At 44.6% G+C, this 25,566-nt stretch overlaps 1 protein-coding gene across 3 annotated transcripts in view; it reads right to left on the reverse strand.

The window, feature by feature from the left end:
* ANKS1B (ankyrin repeat and sterile alpha motif domain containing 1B) overlaps positions 1-25,566 on the reverse strand; it is an 831,045-nt gene that overhangs the window by 252,548 nt on the left and 552,931 nt on the right. For all 3 annotated transcript variants that reach the window (XM_060245226.1, XM_060245232.1, XM_060245234.1), the window contains one exon: positions 10,874-11,026. In XM_060245226.1, coding sequence (XP_060101209.1) covers positions 10,874-11,026 — 153 coding nt within the window. The remainder of the gene's footprint in view (positions 1-10,873; positions 11,027-25,566) is intronic.

Here is a 25,566-nt window from a genome sequence, read left to right on the forward strand (position 1 = left end):
AAAAGAGGTTGTAAGAAAGAAGGAATTAAATGCCACCACCATAGCTACTGTGCAACAGCAAAGCTATTCAGCATACTGCTTGAGTTGGACACCAATGAAGCAAGATCTGAAGAGCTTAAAAAAAAAAAAAGTATGTTCACCTGCCAAATCTGACGTCACTCTGAACTCTGGGTGTCTCTCTGGGGGAAAAAACATCTAGATGAATTTCATGCTTATATGCTACTTTTTTGTCTGTATGGTTGTCAGTTATTGCTAATTACCAGTGTTGCCATATGTTCAAAAATTGGATTACTTTAACCCCTTACTTGGTGTCATTGAAACTGTTGCAATCCAGATATTAAAGTTTCCACTTTTTGTGAATGTAAACATAATTTAAAGACTCATACAATATTCTATTTCAGTAGACCAGAAATCTGCTTATGAGGCAGAGATGGCTTTAGTTGCACTAGTGGATGATTTATAGCTGGAAAGACAATTTTTCCGTTTGATCCTAATATAGTTATTGTTCACTTTTGATATAGTTAATAATTCCAGCCTGTTGAACTATTTAGACTATGATTTTGGAGTGTACAGCACAATCTGCTGCATTTTGTTTCCCTGTCAAATCAATGACAGAGAGAGTGATTCAGATTTGTGGGAACTTGAGGGTCCTTCAAGAATACTGTTTTTGCTAATCTTTGAATGAGATCATCCAAATCAGCAGGCTGCCATAAATATGTTGATGATTGCCAGCTCTGTAGTTTTATATCTAAGTTGCTTCCATGTATGAAATTATTCAGATTTGTGGGGAAAAATTCCCACATGGAGGCAGACTGATATAGAACGACAGAGTTTCCTTGTATTAAAGGGGAATTGTCTACATGATATCATGCTCATTCAGACACAATTTATGGCTTTCCTGGAGCTTTCCCCTTTATGCTGAAGGGGGGGGGGAGTTATTTTAATCATGCTTAGAGGTGCATCTTTGAAGCAGCTGTAGGAGAATATCTGCATGGAGACTCCCTCCATTTCCACTACTGGAAGGGGGAAGAAACTAAGCTCCACTTTCAGAATGGCATAAACAGTTCACTGCCCTATGCTGTTCCCCTTTTTAGCACTGAGCCATGGGAGAGATCTTGGCAAAACCACAAGGTACCAACTCACTGGGGGAAGAAGGAGAAGAGTGGGGGCAACAGCAAGAATGTGTGGTGGAGGGTCTGTATGTGGATGCTGTTCCCATGCCGCTTACTGCTGTTGCCATGCCAGAGGCATGTCTTTGTCTCCCATGTGGAATCAGTCAAAGCCTCCAGAAGCAACTCTTATCTTTCTTGAATTAGTATTTGGTCACTATGTTCATGCAGTAAAGAATAAACAAGCTGAAAATGATTCAGGTGGGCAGCCATGATGGTCTGAAGCAGTAGAAGACAAATTTTGAGTCCAGTGTCACCTTTAAGACCAACAAAAGTTTATTCAAAGTATGAGCTTTTGTATGGAGGCACACTTCCTCAGATATACAGAAATGGAAGTTAATATTTCCTGCATACCTGAACATAGGTAAACAGCAAATTAACACACAACTTAATGAAGATGTTTCAAAATATGCAAAAATTAGATAGCAATAACAAGCTGAGTTTTCTAGGTCACAGTTTGGATTTAATTACAGGGGAAAAACAGTGGAAGAATAAATTTGTCAAAGTAGGAGACTAATATGTAAAAATATCTTAATTGTTAAGAGTTGCACTGTGTGTGCCAAGGTGGTTCCATTTGCCTTTCCTGTGAGAGGCTAGCACCTTCAGAACCATTCTGACATGGTGAGCAAAGCCAGCTGGCTTTCTGAGGTGGGGGCTGCCCTGGCACACAGTTTAGGCATGGAGCCAGAGGAAACCCCCCTGGATACAGTGGGATTAAAGAAAAAAGATCTCTGGTTCTAGAAGGTGTCATCCACAGAACAGGGCAAAAAGGAATGCTGGGGAAGCAGCCCACAAAAATGGCCTTCCCATTATGAGATCCCATTCAGAGGGTGCGCTGGGAATATAACCAAGGGCACTGCCTCAGGACCCAGTGAAGGTTCACCCACACCCTGGGTTGTTCTGCCTATGTAGAAGGGGTCCCAATTCTCCTCTAGGCTCAGTTGAGCATTTGGTTGCCAACAGTCCAGTAAGGAGACCGTTAACTCCCACTCAGCTGCATGCTCCAAGTAAACCCTTCTCCCCATACAGCATTCTCACAATGCGTACTCACATTTCAGTTATTCTTTTTGCCCCCTTCTAGATTTATAGTGCCCACAAACCATCTGACTAATACTTATGGGAAGATTTCATACAAGGCTTTCAGATTCACTGCAGGAGTCCCTGGATGGACACTGATGCACATTACTTCAAATCCATTCAGGGAACAGGAGCTAAAATAGCCAAGGAACGCCTAACAGGGGATGGTGGTAAACTTTTAGGCCCTTCCTTGCAGGGTTGCCTGGTCATACCTGGCAGCCAGAGGGGGATATACTTTGTATGTGCTTTGCACACTCGGTTTAATGATGTCACCCAGAAGTGACATTATTGCACCAGGCACATTGGGGGAGGGGAGCCCTAGCATTATGATTATCATAAAGTTTTTTTTCCAAATGATGTAATGTCCTCACCAGCAATGTGCCTGGTGCAATAATGTCACTTCCAGGTGACATCATTATGCTGGGCATGTTGTGGAGTGCCATTGCTCTTCAGGGCTGGGGCTCCCCTGTTGGCTAGTTCTATGGTGATGGGATGGAGGCCCTGAAATAGGGGGAACCCCTGCCCCCAGAGGGAGGCTGAAAACCGTACTTCCTTGAATGGGCCCTAGTTTAGAGGCTGAGGGACAGCCATGTCACCTGCTACCTTAATTTCCAGTTGATGGGCCCAGAGGACTCTTAATAATTATACCAAATCACTCCAGGTCTTCTTCAGCTTGGACAGAGAGGTAAGCGTCCTGTTAGAAGAGGGGAAGACAGAGGGCACCACCATCAGCTCACATATCTCACCATAGAGCTTGACTCTGCTGTGGGGTCATCTAGGTTGTCAGAGATTTGATGGTGGAGTCAGGCAAGCTGCCTGCCTCCTATTCTGTTTAGGCAGTGGCTGGGCAGCATAGTGCAGGCGGTGTATAGTGGGCTCCCTGTGTGGCCAAAAAGGAGATTCTGGGGTTGACAGGGGGCAGGTCAGCCAACCTCAGGGCTGACATATTGGGCACACCCCAGGAGAATGGTGATGACTAAAAATACCGGGTTCTACAGCCCTAATAGGGGGCAGGACAGCCAACCTCAGGGCTGACATACTGCCCTTAGTTACCTTAACAGGCAAGTTTGGGAAGGTGCTGACAGCGCTTGGGCTGTCAACCACACCCACTTTCCCCAGCCTATGCTGCATCAAGACTTGAGGAACCTGTAATCAAAAAAGTTGTGATCTATGTAGTCTCTCTCACCAGTTGTGATCTATGTAGTCTCTCTCACCATGGTCTGGTCCTCACTCCAGGCACAAAAAGTATTATATGGGGTATGTTTTTCAATTTTACTGTTAATTTGGTGCAGCTCCTTGCATCTTTGTCTACAAAATGTTAACTCTAAAGAGTTAAAAAATAAATAAAGTGCAGATACTTTATTCAGAGTTCCTCAAACATTCTGTAGGCAGTATAAGTGGTTGCCTATGGCAACAAACCATTTAGAGACTATTTGTTTTATCAGTTTATTGTATGATGGATTGTGGGCTGTAAAGGGAGGCTGTTTTCTAGCTTATCTATGCTTGCCTTTAGTCTGCTTTTCTGCTTTCTAAAAGAAGCATCCCATACTGAACCCTTCAAGGGAAACTCACTTTCCAAACAGTGAGATTTATGATAATTGATTAGGTGATCTGTAATGTTAATTTTGTATCAAACAACAGAACATTCAGTTAGGACATTTCCAGGAATGGACCATTTATTTGGAGATAATTGGGAGAGGGTGAAAATTTTTTCTTAGCTTATTAAATGAATTTTCCTTGTGTCCATGCAATGTATTAAAAATACTGTTCTTCAAGTAGAACACAATATGAACTTAAAATATTCATTTTTGATTGTTATGGCTTAAAATTGCTACCAGTCAGCAGGTTTGTCAGTCAAATGTAATTTGTCATAGCATAATGGTTCTCAGAAAAAAAGAGGCAGGAAAAAAATACTTGCTTTTCAAAAAAACAAATACAGGAGGACAGAAATCTCTTGTCCATAAGGAAACAGGAGAGAAGCCTGTGTTTTCATTAAGATCTCAAATTTGGAAAATTTAATTTTTTATTTTCTGTTTAAAGAAAATAGAAGAAAAGAAGACACACATAGCATTTTAATCCACCATCATTTTCCAGCAAGCATCAGATTCCTCAGAGAAGGGATCAAAGATCATTTCTAGATTACAAAAGACAGGACCTCTCAATTGCTTCACACTTTATAGAGTATGAAGGCTGGATTTTGTATTCCCACCCTCTGTACTGTGTAACAGCAACACATGACTTGCATGTTCTCCTCAATTCCTATGCATGTGGTGCTTAACTTGGATTGCAATCCTAGATCCAACATGTGTATTCCATAATGTGTAAAGAGAGTTTTAGAAACACTGGAAGTTAAGGGCTGCCAGGTCCAACTCAGGAAATATCTGGGGAGCCAGAAGCAAGGTAGTGACAAGCATGATTGAACTCTGAAAGGAGTTCTGGCCATCACATTTAAAGGCACTACACACTTTTTAAATGCCTTCCTTCTATTGGAAATAATGGAGGATGAAAGCACCTTCTTTGGGGGCTCATAGAATTGGACCCCCTCATCCAATCTTTTTGAAACTGGGGGGGGGTGTTAAGGAGGGGTACCAAATACTATGCTAAACATTTTGTGCCTCTGCCTCAAAAAACAGCCCCCTCCCCCGTAGAGCCCCAAATATCCACAGCTTGATTCTCCATTATACCCTATAGGGACTGATCTGCATAGGGTACAATAAAATGCCCAGAAAATATTCAACTCTGCCCCCCCTCCACTTTCTGATAACCCTGAAGCTGGAGGAGGGTCCCAAACCAGAGAATCTCCTACCCCCAACTGGGGACTGGCAACCCTACAGGTACCCTACGTTTCATGGCTAAGAGGTGCTATTTTGTGATCAAATTGTTAATTATTGTATGTACTCATTTAAGACCTTTTAAAATTATTGCTATTAATGTCATCCCTAAGTTCCCAGGTATTTCCTGATTTGGACCTGGCAACTCTAGTAGTAGCCCATTACAAAGAAATCCCATAACATGTCTATGATGATCTTTTCTTGGGTGCTCCTTTCTTTTTTTTAAGTCTAAAATGCAAGAAGGTGAATGACTGCATTTACTAATCTATTTCCATAATTTATATCCATTTTATCAAAAAGTGAAATATATTAACTGAATTAAAATATCACAAAGAAATACTGGCATCAAACACTGGCATCAACCAGAATCTTTCACAGAACATCATGTCTCTTCAGTTTCTTAAGCTGTGCTGTATAAAATGAATGATTACTTAAACTGTTTGTACATCAGCAAAATATTTATAATATTTTCAAAGTGCATAATTTTCATCCCTTCCGCTTTTCTCTAGGCATATGGTAGAGTGCACTGCATCAGTTTTAACTAAAAGAACTTTCCCCACTCACTTTTCTTTGACTCTAAGCCACAGTGGAAGTCAAGATATAGTGGGAGGGGATGACAGTGCAGATTTGTAAAAATTGCTATTGCTTATACAGAATTTCAGCCTTCAGTTAGAAACACTATAGGCTATTTTTGAAATATTTTTTTGGACTAAGGAAAATGCAAGTGCATCAGGACTAGGCATAGGTATAAAAAAAAAGTCACAAACTACAAATATGTATTGAAAACTCAAGGGTCAAACAATCTAACAGGAGGATCCAAACATGCGGTGAATTTCAATATTGCATTATTTGACATGATCCTGGAGCAACAAGTATGATTTGCCTAGCTAAGTACATACAAAAGATGGCAGTAATAACCCACAACAAACAGGAAATGAAGGACTGATAAAAGCAGTGACAGGATATAGAGAGCAGAAGAAATGTCTTTCCAGAATTACCAAGTTTTCAGTTTTTGTAGATTAACCTGAACATCATAGAGATGTAGGGACATAGAGGAAAAATTTCATTGTTCCATTCAGTCTTCCCCTTCCTTTATATCAGCTGGTGATGTGCTCAGGAAGCAAAGTTTTAAAAAAAAGCCTCAGATTTTCTTTTTTATTATCTCCACAACAGCTTTCTCAAAATGAATTTCATATGACGCAAAACCACTCTACCTAGCCTACAAGCTATAATGCAACTCCATATATTTGCTGCTCAGCCCCATCACGAAAAAAATGTCAAGATAGCACACATATTCAGTTCCTTAGCAACATAATGAAAAAATAATTTGGAACATTGTACATATGTGTGGGAACAGTCTCCCTATTCTCTGTCATCCACAAGCTTCAATTGCATTGTAAGTATTTGATTCTGCTTCTTTACCAGGAGAAATGAGAGAATGTATTTAAAGATTTGAAGTGTGTGTGTGCGCGTGTAAATATATATATGTCTGTGTGTGTGTAAATGCACTGCATTCATCTTTTTAAATGCTTAATGCAAAATGTTTGCAGTTTGAAGCTTCTTTGCTGTCAGTCTGAGTACTGGTTAATGGTGATGCTCACTTTTCTATACCTGGCTATAATGAGCTCACCCTAGAAAGCAGACAATTGAGCAGGGTCAGCAGTAGGCCTGAATCTGAGACTTGTGGATATGAAAAAAAGACCATAAGTATCTAGACAGCAAAAATAGAAAATATCACAGAATGTGTGAGTGACATGTGGTTATCTCTGAAGGCAATTTGCTAGCTGTTCCTTTAAATTATAAGAACATTAAAGTCTCTGAAGGACAGAAATAGAAGTCCTGGATGAAACAAATGAAGTCTTTTAAAGAATTCAATAAAATCTTTCAACAGTACAACAATAGTTCAAAGATATTCAGGGAGAGTCTTTTGTGTTTCAAAAAGGAATTTGTGGGCAAAGTGAGAGGAAATATATATCCAGTTCAGCATCATGCTGCTGTGACTTTGGCTTAATTATTACTTTGCTGTACTGAAGTAAAGCAGCATGAAACATGTAGTTTCATGTAACGAAGGCAGACCTTTCAGTCATCATAAATACTGAGTCCAGGATTGCATGGAATAATAGCAGACTATTGCTTCTTGGCCTTTTGGAGAAGATCAGGTGCAGTTGGCAGACCAGTGAAGGAAGTGAAATCATTACATTTCAGGAGCTAGGTTCTGGTTCTGGTTCTGCTTCAACTGAGGTTGCTCTGTTTGTTCACTTTCTCACTCTATGAGAGCATCTTCTCCTTGCTTACATATTCTATTAACCTCCCTAGAGCATCATGTTCCTAAACTTGGTCAGTAGACGGTTTCTGATGCACTGCTGGGTCCCTTCAGACCTCAGTTTCTACAGATGTACCCTGGTTATATGTTGTAATAAAGATATATGGTGGTCAAAGATTACAAAAAGAAAGGGTTTCAATACCTTTTAAAAGCAATCTACTATAACTGAGAACAACTGTATGGAGGAGGCATTGTGCAACATTTATTCTCCCCTCCTCTTTAGTTGCCACCAGACTACAGTGACATGTAGTCTTCAGACTTCGGACATTGTTTTTTCACAACCTAAATCCTGTTCATGCAACAACAAATGTGCAATGAGCAGGCCTCAGATTCAGTTGGAGCTCACAGGAGCACAGCTCCTGAACCTTTCTGAAAGTTCCACCTCCTCCTTCTGAGAGTTCCACCTCCTTGTTATTGAATAGTATGTGCAGAAGCATAACAATCCCTGGATGAGCTCCACCACCTATTTTCTGCAAAATGACCCTGGGCAATGAGTATGTGAAAAGTGGAAACAAGATCATAGCAGCAGGATCCACCCCTGACTTCCATATATTTAATGAAGGTCTGAATATAGCCCCATGCAATATGCACATGTACTCATTTACATAATTCAAACCCTGCTTGAGATAAGGTACCTAACTGCACCTGTGCTTACACATATATACTGATATGCACATAGGATTCTGTTCAGACATTCCACTGAACACATGAAAGTCTATAATGGGTTTTTTTACCATTTACTTTGTTACTGTCATTGAATATCTTCTTAACTGTATCTACCAAGATCCTCTGGCAATAAATTATGTAACTAACTAAATCTCATTAAATGTGGATGACTAATTCAAGACATTTTAATGTTCACATCTATAGGAAGTACTCCAAAACCATTGTAGATAATTTTATACATTAAATAACAGAAAAGGAACTAATTTTGTACTTGAAATAACTGAAAAGAAACTAATTCCTAGGTCTAACGGGAAAACAATATTTTTATTGTGGAATATACATGCTCAGGGCAGCAGAAACTATCTTTTCTCAGGCTTATGAGAATAGCAATAGCAGAACCATAGTATTAGAGAAGTTCTCCAGGAAACCACGCCCCCCCAGCAAAATATAGATTTCTGGAACTTCTGCATAATTCACTGGTTTGAAAAGATGTCACTTCTTTTAGGGCTTTGTGTCATTGTGTCATACATTGGAATATTCAGACCATTAGAAAACAGGAAAAAATGAAGTAAAAAGAGCCAGTGACATATACCACAAACAATTATATGACAAGAAGAGAACTGAAGAGTCATCCTTTAAAGATGTTTTTCATAGCAGCACACTTCTGAGTCCCGGCACTGTTTTACATAGAATATTTCAAAATTCATTTTCAAATTCTGCGTATGTCCTGGATCCATCCAGTACACCATTTCCATGGGCAGAAGGGTTTCCACATGTGGAGTTCAACCTTTTTGTCTGCCCTTGTCTGGCTTTCTATCTGTACTCTGAAATGAGCCCTGAAATGCTTCTCCTGAAGGAGAAAGGACAGTCAGGAGCAGCATTTCAGGCAGCATCTTGGGCTATTACAAGATAGGAAAGACAGTCATGCTTTATGGATGGAAATCTCAGCTATGAAAACACTGTTGGACCCAAGCCAGTATCATTTAAAAAAAAAAAAAGAAAAGAAACTGTTGCAGTTGTAATAGGAGAGCCAAGCTAAATGCAACACTGGTGAAATCTGTGGGCTTTCCTGCATACTTGACTTACTCCTGGCTTTCTTGGCAGTTTATCTACAAACATTAGAATTCGGTTGGGCACAATTTGTCCACACATCTGTCATCCCTCTACATTTTCACAGTTATGGAGTCAGTTTATTTTTGTCTTCACATGCCTTCAATAACCAGGATTTTCAAGGGAATGTGCTGTTGTCATTGGTGGCATCATCGGCAACATCACAGCACCCATCTTTTCATCTTGTGTGCATGGTTATATATTGATATACTCTGGTAATGATACATCAAGAAGGTTCTCTAATTCCCAGCTTTTAAAAAAAGTCTCTAGCACTTTTCCTTTTGTAAATATGTCTTTTTTCTTATCAGGGCTTTTTTTCCTGGGGAAATGCAGTGGAATGGAGTTCCAGAACCTCTTAATGGATGCAAAATCCTTTCAAAAATGTTTAAAATATATCAATATTTTAGTGCCTTTTTAAAAAATAAAATAAAAAATGAAAGATGACAACAGCCCAATCATCAAAAAGTGGGCTGGAGGTGTGAAGGAAGTTGGTGGGACAACCAAAAGAAACATTGTACACAGGGAAACAAGCAACTAAAAATCAGTTTCTAGAAAAAGATTGGTGTAAAAGTAGTCTCAAAAGACTGCTAAGTAAATTCACCATCTGTATAATAGCACCAGCATATTAATATTAATTTTATCGTTTTAGAATTTTAATAGAATTTTAATTAAACTGTTTAAATTAGTCTGTTTAAATATACTGTACAATGAATGTATTGATTTGTGTTGTTAGCCGCCCTGAGCCTGCTTCGTCGGGGAGGGCAGGATATAAATAACATCATGATGATGATGATGATAATGATGAAAAGAAACAGAACCCCCTCTGAGGGGGGACAAAAAACCTTAAGGAAAAACTTAAAGACACAAAAATGTGTACAGAAAACAGGATAAACTGCAGCAGTATGGGGCCAGAATTGATAGGAGTGGAGAACCATGCAGAAAAACCCTGTAATCAGTCACACCCAATTTTTTAAAAGATAAATTTTCTATTGAACCCCCCCCCCCGCCACACCCACACACACACACACACACCCTGTTACTTTAGCTCTTGAAAGGGTTCTGAATGACACTTCCTTCAGCTGCAATTGGAGAAAGTGCTGGGAAAATCTGTTCATGAATATATTCATGGCCCTGAGATGAATATTATTTGACATACTTTTTTTGTCTAAGTGAAAATACAAGAATTCTTCCATTTGAGTATTTCATAAACTATGGGTTTGCACTTGTGAAAATTATTAACTGTGTAATTTTGGAAAGATATAAAGTGGGGGCTATATTAACTACATATTAAGAACATTCTGAAATTTATTTGAGGCATACAAAGAAAAATCAAGGTGATACACTATTCAATACAGTATGCAAATATTAAATATGTTGAAAGATTTGGGTTGTGCTTTAGTTTTCTCTACTTTTCTTTTTAAAAGGCAACAAGTAGCTTTCAAATGAGGAGACTAAAAGTATGTCCATATTATTATGCTTGTTAGAGGCCTAAGGCACATGGAACTATTTCATTAGGAAAATTCCCACATGTTTACCTTATGGAGATGTCACATTTGAGTATTAATATTCTTCCAGCAAACATAAATTAGGCACATTAAAATCGTTACAGTTTATGAAACCCCTTTATTTCACTTCGCCCTATTTTAGGATTAACACTGACTGAGATGTTTATAAAATGCATAAATGGATTAACTTACATTAATTAATTCAACATCCCAGATTTTTTTCACAAGGTCCATCGACGTATAACCATTTATCAGAAAGGGTTTGATGTAGTCACCCAGTTCCAGGGAATCTAGCCACTCTGCTACAGAGGTGGGGTGGTAGCCATCATTGCCTATTTGTTTCATCTGAAATATAAACATGTCATATAATTTAAGACCTTATTGGTTAATACAAGAAAATAAAACACCTTTCCACACAATCTGAAAACTCTATAGTTCTCTAAATGCAGTTTTTATTCCAGACCATTAGTGACCAAATATTTTATTGTTAATTTCACTTTGCCTATCTGTCTACAACTGGTAGTGGTCCTCAGTGTATTGATTATTCTTTTGATAGGATCTTATTTGAACGTGGCCTCTCATTCCATCATTAAGCAGTCCATGCTGCTCCTTCACAACACCTCCCATGACTGACCTCCAAGTTTTCCAAATTTTTATTGTACTGTATGCTGTCCCTGCAAAAAAATGAGGTAAAGCTACCAACAGCACTATGAAAAAGTAAAAAGTTCAGACTAATAATGTTGCTACTGAACTTCAGAAAGGTTAATTGAAGTCTGACTCAACACATTTCAGTGGATCTGTATTGCTAAGTCACAGACATTTATTTATTTATATTTGTTCAAACTTTTGGTTCGGCCCTTCCCCAGCCAAGCCGGCTCGCCGGCGCTCAGGCTGGGGGCCGTCTTTGCCCCCTCGGAAGGAGGGAGGAGCAACGTCACCCGACATACGGGTCTTTGCTTGGGCGCGGAGTTGGGGCTATATAAGCCCTGGCTCCCGCCCTTCACCACGCAGTTTGTTTTGGCTCTCTGAACGAGAGCCACGTGCGGGTCGCGGTGCGGACGAGGCCTGATCGCGGCGAGGGACTGCGTTGAGCGCGTGCGGCGGCTCCTTTGCGCTCAGCGAGGACGCGTGCGGCGGCTATTCGGCGCTGGTGAGGCTGAGCATCCTTTTGTCTTTCAACTGTGTTGCCTGGGGTGGTTAGCGGCCGGGAGGCCGGAGCAGGCAAAGCGAGCGCGGCGGCCACCAGCATACCCCTGGCCCCTGGGCTCTTAGGGGCCGGTTTTAGGGTGGCAATTTCAGGGGGCAGTGAGCTGCTGCCACTCTCTCTTTCCCCTTGGAGCCGAGGGAAGCGCGCAGCGGCCCCTTTCAGCGGGCGGTTCGCAAGTGGGGGGCCAGTTTAAAGCATTTGCCTTTTCATTGAGGGCATAGGGCGTCGTTAGAGTGGGCTGCAGCCATTTTGGGCCCATTGGAAGCTGAGCTGCTCCCTTGGTGTGGGTCTGGCTTGGAGGGAACCTGGTGGGGGCAGATAATTACCTAACCCCCCCCCCCCTCAGGCTGGGCAGCCTGAGCCTACCTTCCCTGGTTGCTGGAGGCAACGTTGTGCTGGGGCTCGTTTTTCCAGTCACCCCCCTCCCTTCCCCTTTGGGTGCAGGGTGCCTGTGGTCCCTAGGGCAGCTGCTTTGGGGCCGGGCTGGGCCTTTGGCCTTCGGATTGGGTGTCTGGGGGACACTCCTTTACTGTAACCTTCCTACCACCACACCATCTGGTGGTGGGGGAGCGCAGAGGGAATCTTTGAGTGACTGGGGGCAGCAGACACTGCTATTTTGCAGCCTGTGCTTATAGAAGCATATAAGATGGCGCCTAAAAAGGGGCAGGGCAAGTCCAAGGGCAAGCAGCCCGCCCACCCACCGTGCGGGCGGGGTCAGCAGGGGACTCCCGCTGAGGAACCTGGGCAAGGGGAGCGGGTAAGGCTTGCCATTATGAGTCAGCTGGATGCCTTGGAACAGGACAGAGTAGCCAGGGGCGCCCCCATTTGGGAAGGGCGTCGCCGTGCCTCCGGCCGGTCAGCACGGCTGACTTTTGAGTCAGAAGTGCTCGCACGTCTATCTGCATTGCAGGGTGGGCCATCTGAGCCTGAATCACTGCTGGAACTGGACCAGGAGGAGGATCCGGAGGAAGGCCCATCGGGTGCGGCAATGGGCAGCGGTGCATCTGGTAGCGGTGTGCAGCAGACCCCTGGAGGCGCGGGTGTCTTCCCGGGTGACGGTGGTAAGCCCCCTCTTCCGCCACTTCAAGGGTGGCCGTGGGGTCCCATTCAACTTCCTCCCCCCCCGCCGGTGGCGGGAGGGGTGGCATGGGGTGCTGGGCAGGTGGGAGTTGTGGAGCAGTCGGGTCCTGTCCAGCCGTGGGCTTGGGGTTTTCATGGAGCAAGCCCGCTTGCCAGTTCAGTCTTTTCCCCAGTGGGCCAGCAGGCGTGCGCTGTGGCGCCGCCTGCTGCCCCTGCCTCTCCGTCCACCCCTGGCATTTTGCCTTGGGGCGGTCAGCAGTTTGCCCAATTTCAGGGGGCATGGCCAGTGGCCCAGGGTAGTGGGTGGTTCTACCCCCCCCCAATCCTTATGCTAGCATTCCTTTCCACATCCTCCCTTATGGCGATACCTCTTTGCCTTTGGGGGATCATTTGACAGCTGCTACACGTGAGAAAATTCTCCGCGAGGAGTATGTGGACGTTTTCAGCCTCCTTTTCAGAGAGCTCGAAAAGAAAAGTAAAGACGAGCTTGATGACAAGGAGAAGGAGAAATTGAAGCGCAGGAAGGTCGATAGGTCCTGGGCAAATTCGTTGCCCGGATTTTTGATCTACGCTGGGGTCATTGCTAGAGCGCAGCCGGCTCGGGCGGCAGCCCTTTTCCAGTATATAGACATTGTCTATCGGGCGTATACGGACTTCGTCGGTGCAGCATGGCTGCAATACGACGAGGCCTTCCGTATGAGGGCCGCCGTCAACCCGGGGATGCCCTGGGACCAAATAAACCAGCAGCTGTGGCTGCAGTTGATGTCCCCGGCAAAACCAAACGCCGGAGACAGGTCCGACAGTGGCCATTTAGTGCAGAAGTTGCAACAACAACAGTCTTCTACAGGGGCTCGCGTTACCGCGGGCCAGCCGGTTCAAACCCGGCTGTTATGTTGGGAGTTCGCATCTAAGGGTGTGTGCCCCAGGAAACCCTGTAAGTTTCGACACGAGTGTCCACTCTGCAGCGGGGCTCACGCACTCTCTGCCTGTAGCAGATCTAAGCCCAGAGCGGGCAGTAAGCGCCCCGGTGGCAGTGGCGGCGGTCAGCAGCCCCCTGGAAAAGGGGCCCAGCCCCATCTGCCTGACGGCACTCAATAGGTTGTTGAGTACATACCCGTGTGAGGCGGACGGCCGATACCTACGGGACGGTTTTACCTCGGGGTTCCGAATTCCATATCAGGGGACTAGGGCCCCCTTCTTAGCTCCTAATCTACGTTCGGTTGTTGGGCTCGAGCACGTGGTCTGGGCAAAAATAGCTAAAGAATGTCAGGAAGGTAGGGTCCTTGTACCTTTCGATGCACCGCCGGTCCCCACGCTGAGGGTATCCCCTTTGGGGGTGGTACCCAAGAAGGCAGCCGGTGAATATCGTATTATCCACCACCTGTCTTACCCCAAGGGGGCATCGGTGAATGACGCCATCCCCAAGGAGCTATGCTCTGTGCGCTATACTTCTTTTGACCAGGCGGTCAAAGTAGTACGGGGTTGCGGGGTGGGGGCCGAGATGGCGAAATGTGACATCAAGTCAGCATTTCGCCTCTTGCCTGTCCACCCCGAGAATTTTGAATTATTGGGTTTTTCCTTTGAAGGGAAATTCTATATGGATCGGGCGTTGCCGATGGGTTGTTCGATATCCTGTGCTGCGTTCGAGCGCTTCAGTTCCTTCTTGGAATGGGCGCTCAGGGACTGGACTGGGATTAGTGATACGGCGCATTACCTGGACGACTATCTTTTCGTCGGCCCAGCGGGGTCAGAACAATGCGCCAGGTTGTTGACCTCCTTTCAGGAGTTAGCCCTCGAACTCGGGGTGCCGTTGGCACATGAAAAGACCGAGGGACCCAGCACGGTGCTCACCTTTTTGGGCATCGAGCTGGACACTCTGCAGCAGACCTCACATTTGATGGAGAACAAGGTCGCCGACCTTAAGGTCCGGTTGGCCACCTTGAGGGGACAGCGGAAGGTTTCGCTGTTGGAATTGCAGGAGGTTGTGGGCCACCTTAACTTTGCTTGCAAAGTGGTGGCCCCGGGCAGGGCATTTTTGAGGCGCCTGTGTGACGCTATGGGCCGGTTGCGCCCCCCCGATCACCGGGCCCGCGTTACCGCGGGAATGCGAGCGGACTTGGAGGTCTGGGAGGAGTTTTTGGGAGTTTTTCAATGGTGTTTCTTTCTGGAGGGAGGACCTGAAGATTGAAGCTGAGCTTCAGATCTCTTCAGATGCGTCCGGAGCCAGCGGGTTCGGTGTATATTTTAGGGGACATTGGTGCGTAGAGCAATGGCCCGCGGAATGGTTGGACAGCGGGCTCTGTAGAGACCTGACATTCTTGGAATTTTTCCCCATTTTGGTGGCTGTTTGGCTTTGGGGGGAGCAGCTTGCCAACCATTCGGTCCTTTTCTGGTGCGATAACATGGCGGTAGTACATGTTATCAATTCTCTGACCTCTAAGTCAGTGTTGGTGATGAATTTGGTTAGGTCTTTTACCCTGCGCTGCCTCCGGTTGAATATTTTATTCCTGGCAAGGCACGTACCGGGTGTATGCAATGGGGTGGTGGATGCTCTATCTCGCCAACAGATGGTGCGTTTTCGGCAACTGGCCCCAGAAGCAGATCCATGGCCGGCGAAAATGCCCGCGGACCTCTGGCATCTTGGGAAAAGGAAGCCGGTAGGGCCATTCAGCTGGCGCTAGCCCCTAGTACGAGGAGGGCATACGTTAGAGCGTCCACCCAATTTCGGGATTTCAGGAGTGCCGCTGCACTGCCGGATTGTTGGCCGATTCCAGCGGCGCACATCATGCAGTTCTGCGTGCACCAGAAGGAGAGAGGCTTGGGGCTGAAAACTATTAGGGGCCAACTTGCGGCATTGGCTTTTGTTAGCAAAGCCCACGGTTTTCCTGAGTTCACGGGTGATTTTAGGGTGAGGAAGATGCTAGAGGGCTGGGCCCGGGAGCGGGTCCAGCGAGTGGACGACAGGCAACCCATATCCCCGTCAGTCCTTAAGGGGTTGTTTGGGGGTTGGCCCAGCGTTTGTTCTTCCCCTTTTGAGGCTGCGTTGTTTCACGCTGCCTCGCTGTTGGCCTTTTTGGGGGCCTTGCGGGTAAGCGAGCTGGTAGTACAGTCTAAGGCTGATACTTCTGGGAGGGCGCTGCAGTCCGGGGATGTTAAAATTACTCATAGTCAGCTTGTTCTGACAATTCGGCGGTCCAAGACTGATCAGAGGCAGAGGAGATCCGTCATCACGATTGGCATGTGTTCTTTGCAGGAATTATGTCCGGTCAGGGCTGTTCGCCACTACGTCCAGCTTCGGGGTGACGTTGGGGGTCCTTTTCTTCGGCATGATGATGGCTCCCCTCTCACCAAATATCAGTTCTGGACGGTGACAAGCAGGGTCCTAGCTAGGCTGGGTTTAAAGGGCGTCAAATTTGGGACGCATTCCTTCTGGATTGGGGCAGCCTCCACAGCTGCTTCAATGGGTTACATGCCCTCTGCCATCCGGCACATTGGCCGTTGGCGGTCTGCAGCCTACAAAACTTATGTGCGTCCACTGGTCACCTAAGGGGCAGGTGGTGGGCGCTGTTGGGTTGCAATGTTGTTATCATCTGCTGACAGTTGTTTGTCTTTTCAGGTGCTGGGGCTCGTGGTGAGAGACGTCGTGTTCTCATCTGCAGGCACAGCATGGTTTTCTGGGCTGCCCATTTCGCCAGACGGTCTTCAGTGGGCACCCAGCTTGGCCTCAGTGCATGAGCGACTGTGGAGTGGCTGGGTCATCGGGGGCTGCGTTGGCCAGGGATTATGCCCCTGTTGTTCCGGGAGCAGAAGGCACCACCTCCACACATCCTAGTCGTCCATTTGGGAGGGAACGACTTGGGGCTGCTGTGTGGGAAGGCTCTCTCACAGCAGGCGTTGGCTGACCTCCGCGAAATTCGGCGGAGGTGGCCTGGGGTTATTCTGGTATGGTCGGCAATTCTGCTGCATAGGGTGTGGAGGCATGCCATTTCGCCGGGTGGTGTTGAACGCGCTAGGTGCAAGGCCAATAGGGCCATTCAGAAAGCTATGGAAGGGGGATTGGGTATTTTTCTCCCGCATCCGGCCATACGGGTAGAGCAGGCTGACCTGTATCGGCCGGATGGTGTTCATCTTTCTGAGTTGGGTAACCGGGCCTTTTTAGATGAGATACGGCAGGGTTTGCGGTTGGCTCTGGGCCATCCGTTGGGGCGCTAATGCCTAAGCAGAGGCTTGGCATTGGCGGTGGCTGGAGGAGGTTTGGCCATAGGGTTTTCCAGGGGAGCACCTATGGCCTAGCACCGTTGGTGCGGTGGTCTGTATGAACCGTAGATGGGCTACACGGCTCAGTGCGGGGAATGCAGATCACAGGGAGCCTCACCTGGGCGGATCTTTCCATGGGGATCGATGCTAGCCCAGGTGGTGAATGGCTGGAGGCCTGGCTGCTCAGCTACAACCCGAATACGGCGGGCTTGTGCTGGGGGCAGGGTGGCTCGCCCTTTGGACAAGGCGGGGTCCGGGGTTGACCCCAGGGCTTGCCTGGTTCAGGTTTTTACCCCTGCAGTTACAGTTAATTAATTGTTTAATAAAGCGGCCCGGTTTTAAAACCCAACACTTGTGTCTGCCTCTTCATTCCGACTGGGGGGGGCAAGGTTCGGCCCCTCCCCAGCCAAGCCGGCTCGCCGGCGCTCAGGCTGGGGGCTGTCTTTGCCCCCTCAGAAGGAGGGAGGAGCAACATCACCCGACATACGGGTCTTTGCTTGGGCGCGGAGTTGGGGCTATATAAGCCCCGGCTCCCGCCCTTCGCCACGCAGTTTGTTTTGGCTCTCTGCCCGCCCACCCTCCCTCTGGCAGTACAGGCGTATGCTGGTCGCCTTATTAGGGGCCAGGTAGGAATTTTTTCACTTCCACATAATTGGCTCACGTGGGGGTGTTTTTCGCCTACCTTGTACTGCCTAGTAGTGTTAGGATTTGTTATTGGTATTTGTTATGGTCGCAGGCTGGAGGAGGTTTGGCCACAGGGTTTTCCAGGGGAGCACCTATGGCCTAGCACCATTGGTGCGGTGGTCTGTATGAACCGCAGATGGGCTACACGGCTCAGTGCGGGGAATGCAGATCACAGGGAGCATCACCTGGGCGGATCTTTCCATGGGGATCGATGCTAGCCCAGGTGGTGAATGGCTGGAGGCCTGGCTGCTCAGCTACAATACGGCGGGCTTGTGCTGGGGGCAGGGTGGCTCGCCCTTTGGACAAGGCGGGGTCCGGGGTTGACCCCAGGGCTTGTCTGGTTCAGGTTTTCACCCCTGCCAGTTACAGTTAATTAATTGTTTAATAAAGCAGCCCAGTTTTAAAACCCATCACTTGTGTCTGCCTCTTCATTCTGACTGGGGGGTCAAATTCCACCCTCCCCACAAGCGGGCTCAGTGCAGATAACAAGACAGGGTCAACGACATATTGCACTATGCAATTAATATAAATAAAAATCATTAAAACCTCTTTGGGCCACGTAGATGGAATCAGGTAGATGCCCCAACACATTGGGGACTACAGCAGGGAGGCCAACTAAGGTAGACACCCGTTGCTTCAACCAAAGGCGTGGCAGAACAGCTCTGTGTTACAGGCCATGCAGAATGGCAAAAGGTCCTACAGTGCCCTGTGGAACATTAGAGAAGCCATGTTGGATCAGGCCAATGGCCCATCCAGTCCAACACTCTGTGTCACACAGTGACCAAAAAAAATATATATATATATATACACACACACACACTGTGGCTAATAGCCACTGATGGACCTCTGCTCCATATTTTTATCTAACCCCCTCTTGAAGCTGGCTATGCTTGTACCTCCTGTGGCAGTGAATTCCACCTCCTGTGGCAGTGAATTCCAAAAGGAAGAAGTACTTCCTTTTATCAGTTTTAACCTGACTGCTCAGCAATTTCATCGAATGCCCATGAGTTCTTGTATTGAAAGGGAGAAAAGTACTTCTTTCTCTACTTTCTCCATCCCATGCATTATCTTGTAAACCTCTATCATGTCACCCCACAGTCGACGTTTCTCCAAGCTAAAGAGCCCCAAGTGTTTTAACCTTTCTACATAGGGAAGGTGTTTCAACCCTTTAAGCTGATTCCACCAGGCCGGGGGCAGGGCAGAAACTTAGTAGGTTATGTATCTTTGTCAGGTTCATATATAGTATAGTCATGAATCTGTTGCACAGAGTGGTCCATGATCCAGTTGATACTGGGGTGAAACACATCAGGTACATTTCCTGGAAATAACCATACAACTACATCATGGATACAAAAGCACCACTGGAAACTCACAGAATGTGCATGTTTTCGGTTACCATCCCAAACATCCCAAACAATCCATTGTCTACCGTCCCTCCAATCCCTCAGAAAGAAACTTCCATCTCAAGTATTTTTAACAGACATTTAGGGATTACAATAACTATCTAATTAAGTACAGAAACAGATTGACAAAGCTACAATAGTACCCAGAAATAGCATGGTTGTTGCCTACAGTGTACACTCAGACTACTCCAGTTAGGGTTGGTAAACTCCAGATGGTGACTGGAGATCTCCTGGGATTACATTGAGGTGACAGAGATCAGTTCATCTGAAAGAATGGCCACTTTGGAAGGTGGACTCTATGACACTGAAGTCCCTCCCCCAACCGTGCCCTCCTTAGCCTCCAACCCAAAAATCTCTCATTGTTCCCTACAAAAAACAGCTTCGAACTGAGAATCCAATGCAAAATTGCTAAATTAGGATTTATCAAGAAATTCAATACTATCTCACCCCAGATCTGAACAAAGACTTCAAATTTATTACTACAAGTACTAATAGCACATTCCACCCCTTTCAGATTTTAATTAATTTAGTTATATCTCTGTACATTTAAAATTGGACCTACTTACATGTTTCATCCTTCCCTTTCCAATATTTTATTGTTAATTTCACTTTGCCTATCTGTCTACATCTGGTAGTGGTCCTCAGTGTATTGATTATTCTTTTGATAAGATCTTATTTGAACCTGGCCTCTCATCCCACCCACTCCCGGCCCAGTCTTACATGCTTCCTGGGACAGTTGTTTTGGCTTCCCACTGGGGAGAAAACTGGAGTACAAACGATATGATAAGAAATGCATTTTTACACATTACGACAAAGTGAGTCCTCATATCTTGTGGAATTCTTGTGTGGTATTTATTTTAAATGCACTTATATTTTCCCATGATTTAACTGTTAAATTTCTCTCTCACTTTGTCGATCACTGACAGATGGGAAAAGCAGTTTGTCCTTGTATCCTGACAATACTTGGTGCTTGGGAAAGATACAAAGTTGCTGTTGTTTACAGTTGAAGCAGGGGTGGAATTCTAGCAGGAGTTCCTTTGCATATTAGGCCACACACCCCTGATGTAGCCAATCCTCCAAGAGCTTACAAGGCTCTTTTTCGTAAGTTCTTGGAGGATTGGCTATATCAGGGGTGTGTGGCTAATTTGCAAAGGAGCTCCTGCTAGAATTCCACCCCTGAGTTGAAGTACTGCTTCTTTGTGGGCAGAAAATTAACTCCTCCAAAGATATTGAAACTTCCATTGTGATGAAGAAATCAGAGATTAAGAGAAAAATCAGAAAGGATGCAATGTTATTGTGATGGACTCAGGCAAGTTAGCTTGGAAGATGGGGAACAGCCTTGCAACGATTGGCTGGGATGCAGCCATGGAAACGAAATGTAGCAAATTGGAGGAGGCTTGCAGGGAATGCCTCAGGGTTTTTGGTTTAGTTTGAGGTCTTCAGTGAAAGTCTGGAGTGTGAAGACTGGGATTTAGGCTGGTCAGTTGTGGTGTGACGCAACTGGACAAGGAGCTAAGAACAGCCAGTGGGGCTGAGTTCCTTATGGAGACAGAGCTAGGCTGAGCTTCTGTCTGAGAGAGATTGTGAAGTCAGAAGGGGGCAAAACCAGGCACCTTCTGTGAGGGAAACTCTCTGTGGGAGCTCTGCCAGTACATCTAGGCAGACTCCTTGTATAAACTGAGATCACTCAAACACTCTGGAGGGAGGACTTGGCTAGAAGGGAATTCCAAGATTCAGACAAGGAATCTAGCTGTGTCTGAGACATACAGCAGTGAGGGGTTGGTATTAGCTCTCAGAGGTGTGAGTCCTGGAAGCTAGTGTGTGTGTCTGTGTGGGAGAATTAATCTGGCACCAGTCAGGAGTTCTCAGTGTGTGTGAAAAAGAATGACTGTCAGTTTATTATTTTTATGATTTGAGAAGCCAGAGCAGAGGGCTATATCATCTGAACTGCAAAGCATTTCTAGTGCTCAGTAGGCATTGCCTGCCTGTCCTAGGGTATTGTATAGTTCTAAAGCCTGCCAGTGTTATATTTATTTTTTATGTTATCTCAGCCTGATAAACCTCTAGTGAATAGTAATTGATTATTCCAGTAACCATCTGCCTGCCAACTGATTCGTTGTATTTGATCAGATCTAATCAATATTATTTTTATCCCTCTCCTTTGCCTTTGTAATCCAATCAATATTTCTTTGTTTTTTTACTTTTAAACTGTCTGGTGTCTAGTTTACTTTAGTTCTAACAGGATTTCTGTGTGTGCCTGAGGGATGGAGGGAAGGTGAATGGGGAAAATTTATAGTGATCACCCTCTCAAGCTGACCCCGACCAGTTCCTCACAGTTGTTTAAAACACTTATTATCTATCAGACTTTGAGTTTTAAATGTCAGTATGTAGGTAGTTATCCTAGCCCTGAAGTGAATAGTGTTCACTTAAAGAACTATAACCTATTTCAGAAGCATACTAATCAGAGGCAAATGAAATCAATTTGGACAATAAACCTTTGTTCTTCAACGTCATTCTTGCCAGGATGCAATGAGACAAAAGAATAGGAAACAGGAAAAAGTAGGAAATATATATATATATATATATATATATATATATATATATATATATATATATATATATATATATATATATATGTTCTGGCAAAGGGGCACAGAGGACTTCACAGTATTGTCAAGTTGTGCCTCTGTTTTATTGACATCACTCCCTACAATTTTGGTTAGCACTTGGCTTGACTATCTTTGCCAGGTCTGTAATATTTCTCCAGATTTTACAGAAATCTGTATGCAGTAACAGAGATGGCCTGGTAAAAGGAATCTGAGGCTTGGACAAGCCATTCTGCATCATTGAATCCGAGCCCTCTAAAACTATGGCTAAAGGAAAGAGCTAAGACATCTAGTACCTTTAGAAGAGTCACAAGAAGCAAATCTAATGCTGCATGGCTATTATATTGTCTATTTTGATCCAAACAAGTTATCAGAGCTAAAGGTGAAGACTGGGGTACCTTCGTATCTGCAAATTCTCAAAACACTAGTTTTTTCATTCAAATGGACAGTGAGGTTTGTTTTTACTTTACAACTCCTCTTTTCTTTGAATGCAAGGGCAGCTCTTGCACTCCTTATGCCAATCAGAATGCTACTTCCAGCTTTCTCAGACTTCCCTGCCTTACTGGTTATTGCCATTCTTGAAGATTCCTTTGTGATTTTTCTGATGCAGAAAAAGATTGGTAATACTTCCTTTTCTGTTTCTTTGTCTCCATTTTGCCTCTGCTCACTTCTTGTTCTCTTTCTCTATTCTATGAGGTATGCACAGCTTTATGGGGGTAACTACTGAGTGGATGCCAGAATCAGGTACCAATATTGACAGGCTGTGTGGAATTTTTATGCTGAAAAGCACCGTACTATTGCTGTGAATGCTTGCTTGTAACTCTGGTTCTACTCAATAAACTACATAATATCATTTCAGCTTATTATAGCCTGTGTTTCCTTTCTAAGCCTGCTCTAGAGCTGTCACTTTTCATTTCAGTCCCAAATTCAGTCACGTAGTATTCATTCCCCTCTGTTTGAGTCCAGAGTCCTGTATACCTGGACAAGGAAATTTATATATATCACTCCAAGCACATTTGGTAAAAACAGGGGAAAGTACTGGAACAAAGGTGGAATCCAGTAGCACATTTAAGACCAACAAAGTTTATTGAGAATGTAAGCTCTCAATAAAACTTTGTTGGTCTTAAAGGTGCTACTGGACTCAACTTTGTTCTACTGCTTCAGACCAACATGGCTGCCCACCGGGATGTATCTACAAGGAAAAAGTACTGTCACTTGTATATGTGAGCCGCCCTGAGCCTGCCCCGGTGGGGGAGGGCGGGATACAAATAAAATTTTACATTACATTACATTAAGAATGTGTGTGATCGATATACCAAGAATGTGTGTGATTGATGAGCATGCCAGAAAGCTCTGACAGACTTCCAAGCTTCACTTTTCATGTGGAAAATAAAATATTTAAATCTTGCCCAAAGCAGTATATCTTGAGGAACTGTTTATGCATAATAGAAGCTTAGCACAAAGAATGCGGCAGATCATCACAGGTGAAGAAAACAGGTGAAAGAAGCAGAAAACCAGAATGAGATGTTGGAGCAGACAGTTGATTCAGGTTCAGTTTCTGGAGATTTACAGTATTGAAACAGGATGTAAAACTTTGGAAAAGCAGAACATTTGGAGATGAGAAATGAATAGGAATGTATCTTTGGTGGATTTGTTTCAGTTGAAAACGGTTCTGTAATGATGGCTTTCCCTAATACTCAAGGAATATCAGATGGTGATAGAGCTACAGCCTAGAAAAGCAGAGGTAAATAATCAAGCAAAGAAAAGGAAAATAGAGGGATAACAGGAGTCTTTATAGCAAAGGTGTCAAATGTCCATCCTGCAAGCCAGAACTGGCAAACCCAGGGCTTTAATCAGGCCTGCAGGGCTCTTTTCTTCCCCCTCCCCCTCCTGTCCTCACTCTTTGGTTCCAAGGCTGCTGAAGTTTCCAGCTCCTTCTTCCTTGTCTTCACAGGCTGAAGTAGGAAGAAGAAGAAGATGATGATATTGGATTTATATCCTGCCTTATATTCTAAATCTCCTTTACCTTCCCCCACCCCACAACAGACACCCTGTGAGGTAGGCAGGGCTAAGGCAGCTCTCACAAAAGCTGACCTTTCAAGGACAACTCTGTGAGAGCTATGGCTCACCCAAGGCCATTCCAGCAGCTGCAAGTGGAAGAGTGAGGAATCAAACCCGGTTCTCCCAAATAAGAGTCCGCACACTTAACTACTACACCAAACTGGCTCAACATCAAACTGGCTCTCAAGCAATTCTGGGCTTGCAAAGAAAATGCAGAATGGACTTTCTGGGAATAGTCTATCTGAGCACAGAGACCTTAATGGAAAGTCCATTCCATGTTTTCCTTGCAGCTTTATCTGTGCTGCAATGCATTTTAATGGAGCAGAGTTCAGTTTCACTTTTTAGCATTTATATGGCCAGTTAGAAGCTGGCCTTCCTGGAGCTGTGTGACCTTGCAAATAAAGGGCTGATGCTTTGAGTCAGCATGTCTCTGCTGAATGGACCTTAGAACTGGCACCTAGTGAGTACTCTAACCTGGGAACCCACAGCCAAAGGAAGATGTTACACTGAAGAGCCCTTGCCAGTCTGAGCAGACTTGGGGGCAGGGGAGAAGCTTGCAAAGCCCAGCCATTTGGTGTTTTCCTAAACCCAGAGCATTTTATATTTTCAGTTTATATTTTTAGTTCCTATTGTGATCTTTGTGATTTTTCTTGATGTTTTATTTTTTTAATTGCATTGCCAAATCCCACTATTCCCCCACTGTTCCATTAAAAAAAATCACAAGAATTTTAAGAATATTTGTATTTAAAGTAAAAAATAATATTTGTAATTGTGTTTCTCTTTATCCTTTGTAAAGTTTATATCTCCACTACCTCCTGGCATTACATTTTATGATACGCATGGCCTGGCCCCTCAGAGTCTCATTTATGTCATATCCAGCCTGCATAACAAATGGGTTCGACACCCTTGAGGTAGAGGATATATTAGTACACTGGAATAGTCTTTGCCAATATAGCGTTGTCATTTCAGATTACTGGCAGACAGCTAGGATATCATGATTTAGGACCTTGTTTTGTTGCTTTTCTCAAGGGAAATAGAAATTATATATATAAGACACTATAGTTGTATTTGGGACTTTGCTGAAGACCCTGGATACAAAATTTAATAGCCATATTTCATATAAAGTATAAAGTTGTCATCTTTGATAATAAAATAAGCAGATGCTCTACGACTAAGCCATACTCCATTATATCTGTCAGACATTATATTAATTTTATTAATCTATTTATATCCCACCTTTCTGTTCAAGAAGGACGCCAAAGGCAAATAAAAAAGTGGAACATTTGAAATGGCAAATCACAACTTCACACAGCTCTGATTATCTGGACATTGCTACAAAAGTTTACAAGAAATGGAGCAGACATGAAAGAGAACCAAAGATAAACATACTGAAGTATTTATACATACTAGGAATAAGGCCTATTGTAAAGAAAAATACAATGGGCTCTAGAAAGAGGCTCTGGATGAGTGCTCCCCAACCTTTGTTGCCTTGCCAGCCAAGTGAAGGCATTCACTTCCCCCCACCTCAAGGGGAGCTGATTCTGTCATCTAGAGAGCAGTTGCAATACTGAGTAATCTCCAGCACTC

Source organism: Heteronotia binoei, chromosome 8 (assembly GCF_032191835.1).
Source record: "Heteronotia binoei isolate CCM8104 ecotype False Entrance Well chromosome 8, APGP_CSIRO_Hbin_v1, whole genome shotgun sequence".
Lineage (NCBI taxonomy): Eukaryota > Metazoa > Chordata > Lepidosauria > Squamata > Gekkonidae > Heteronotia > Heteronotia binoei.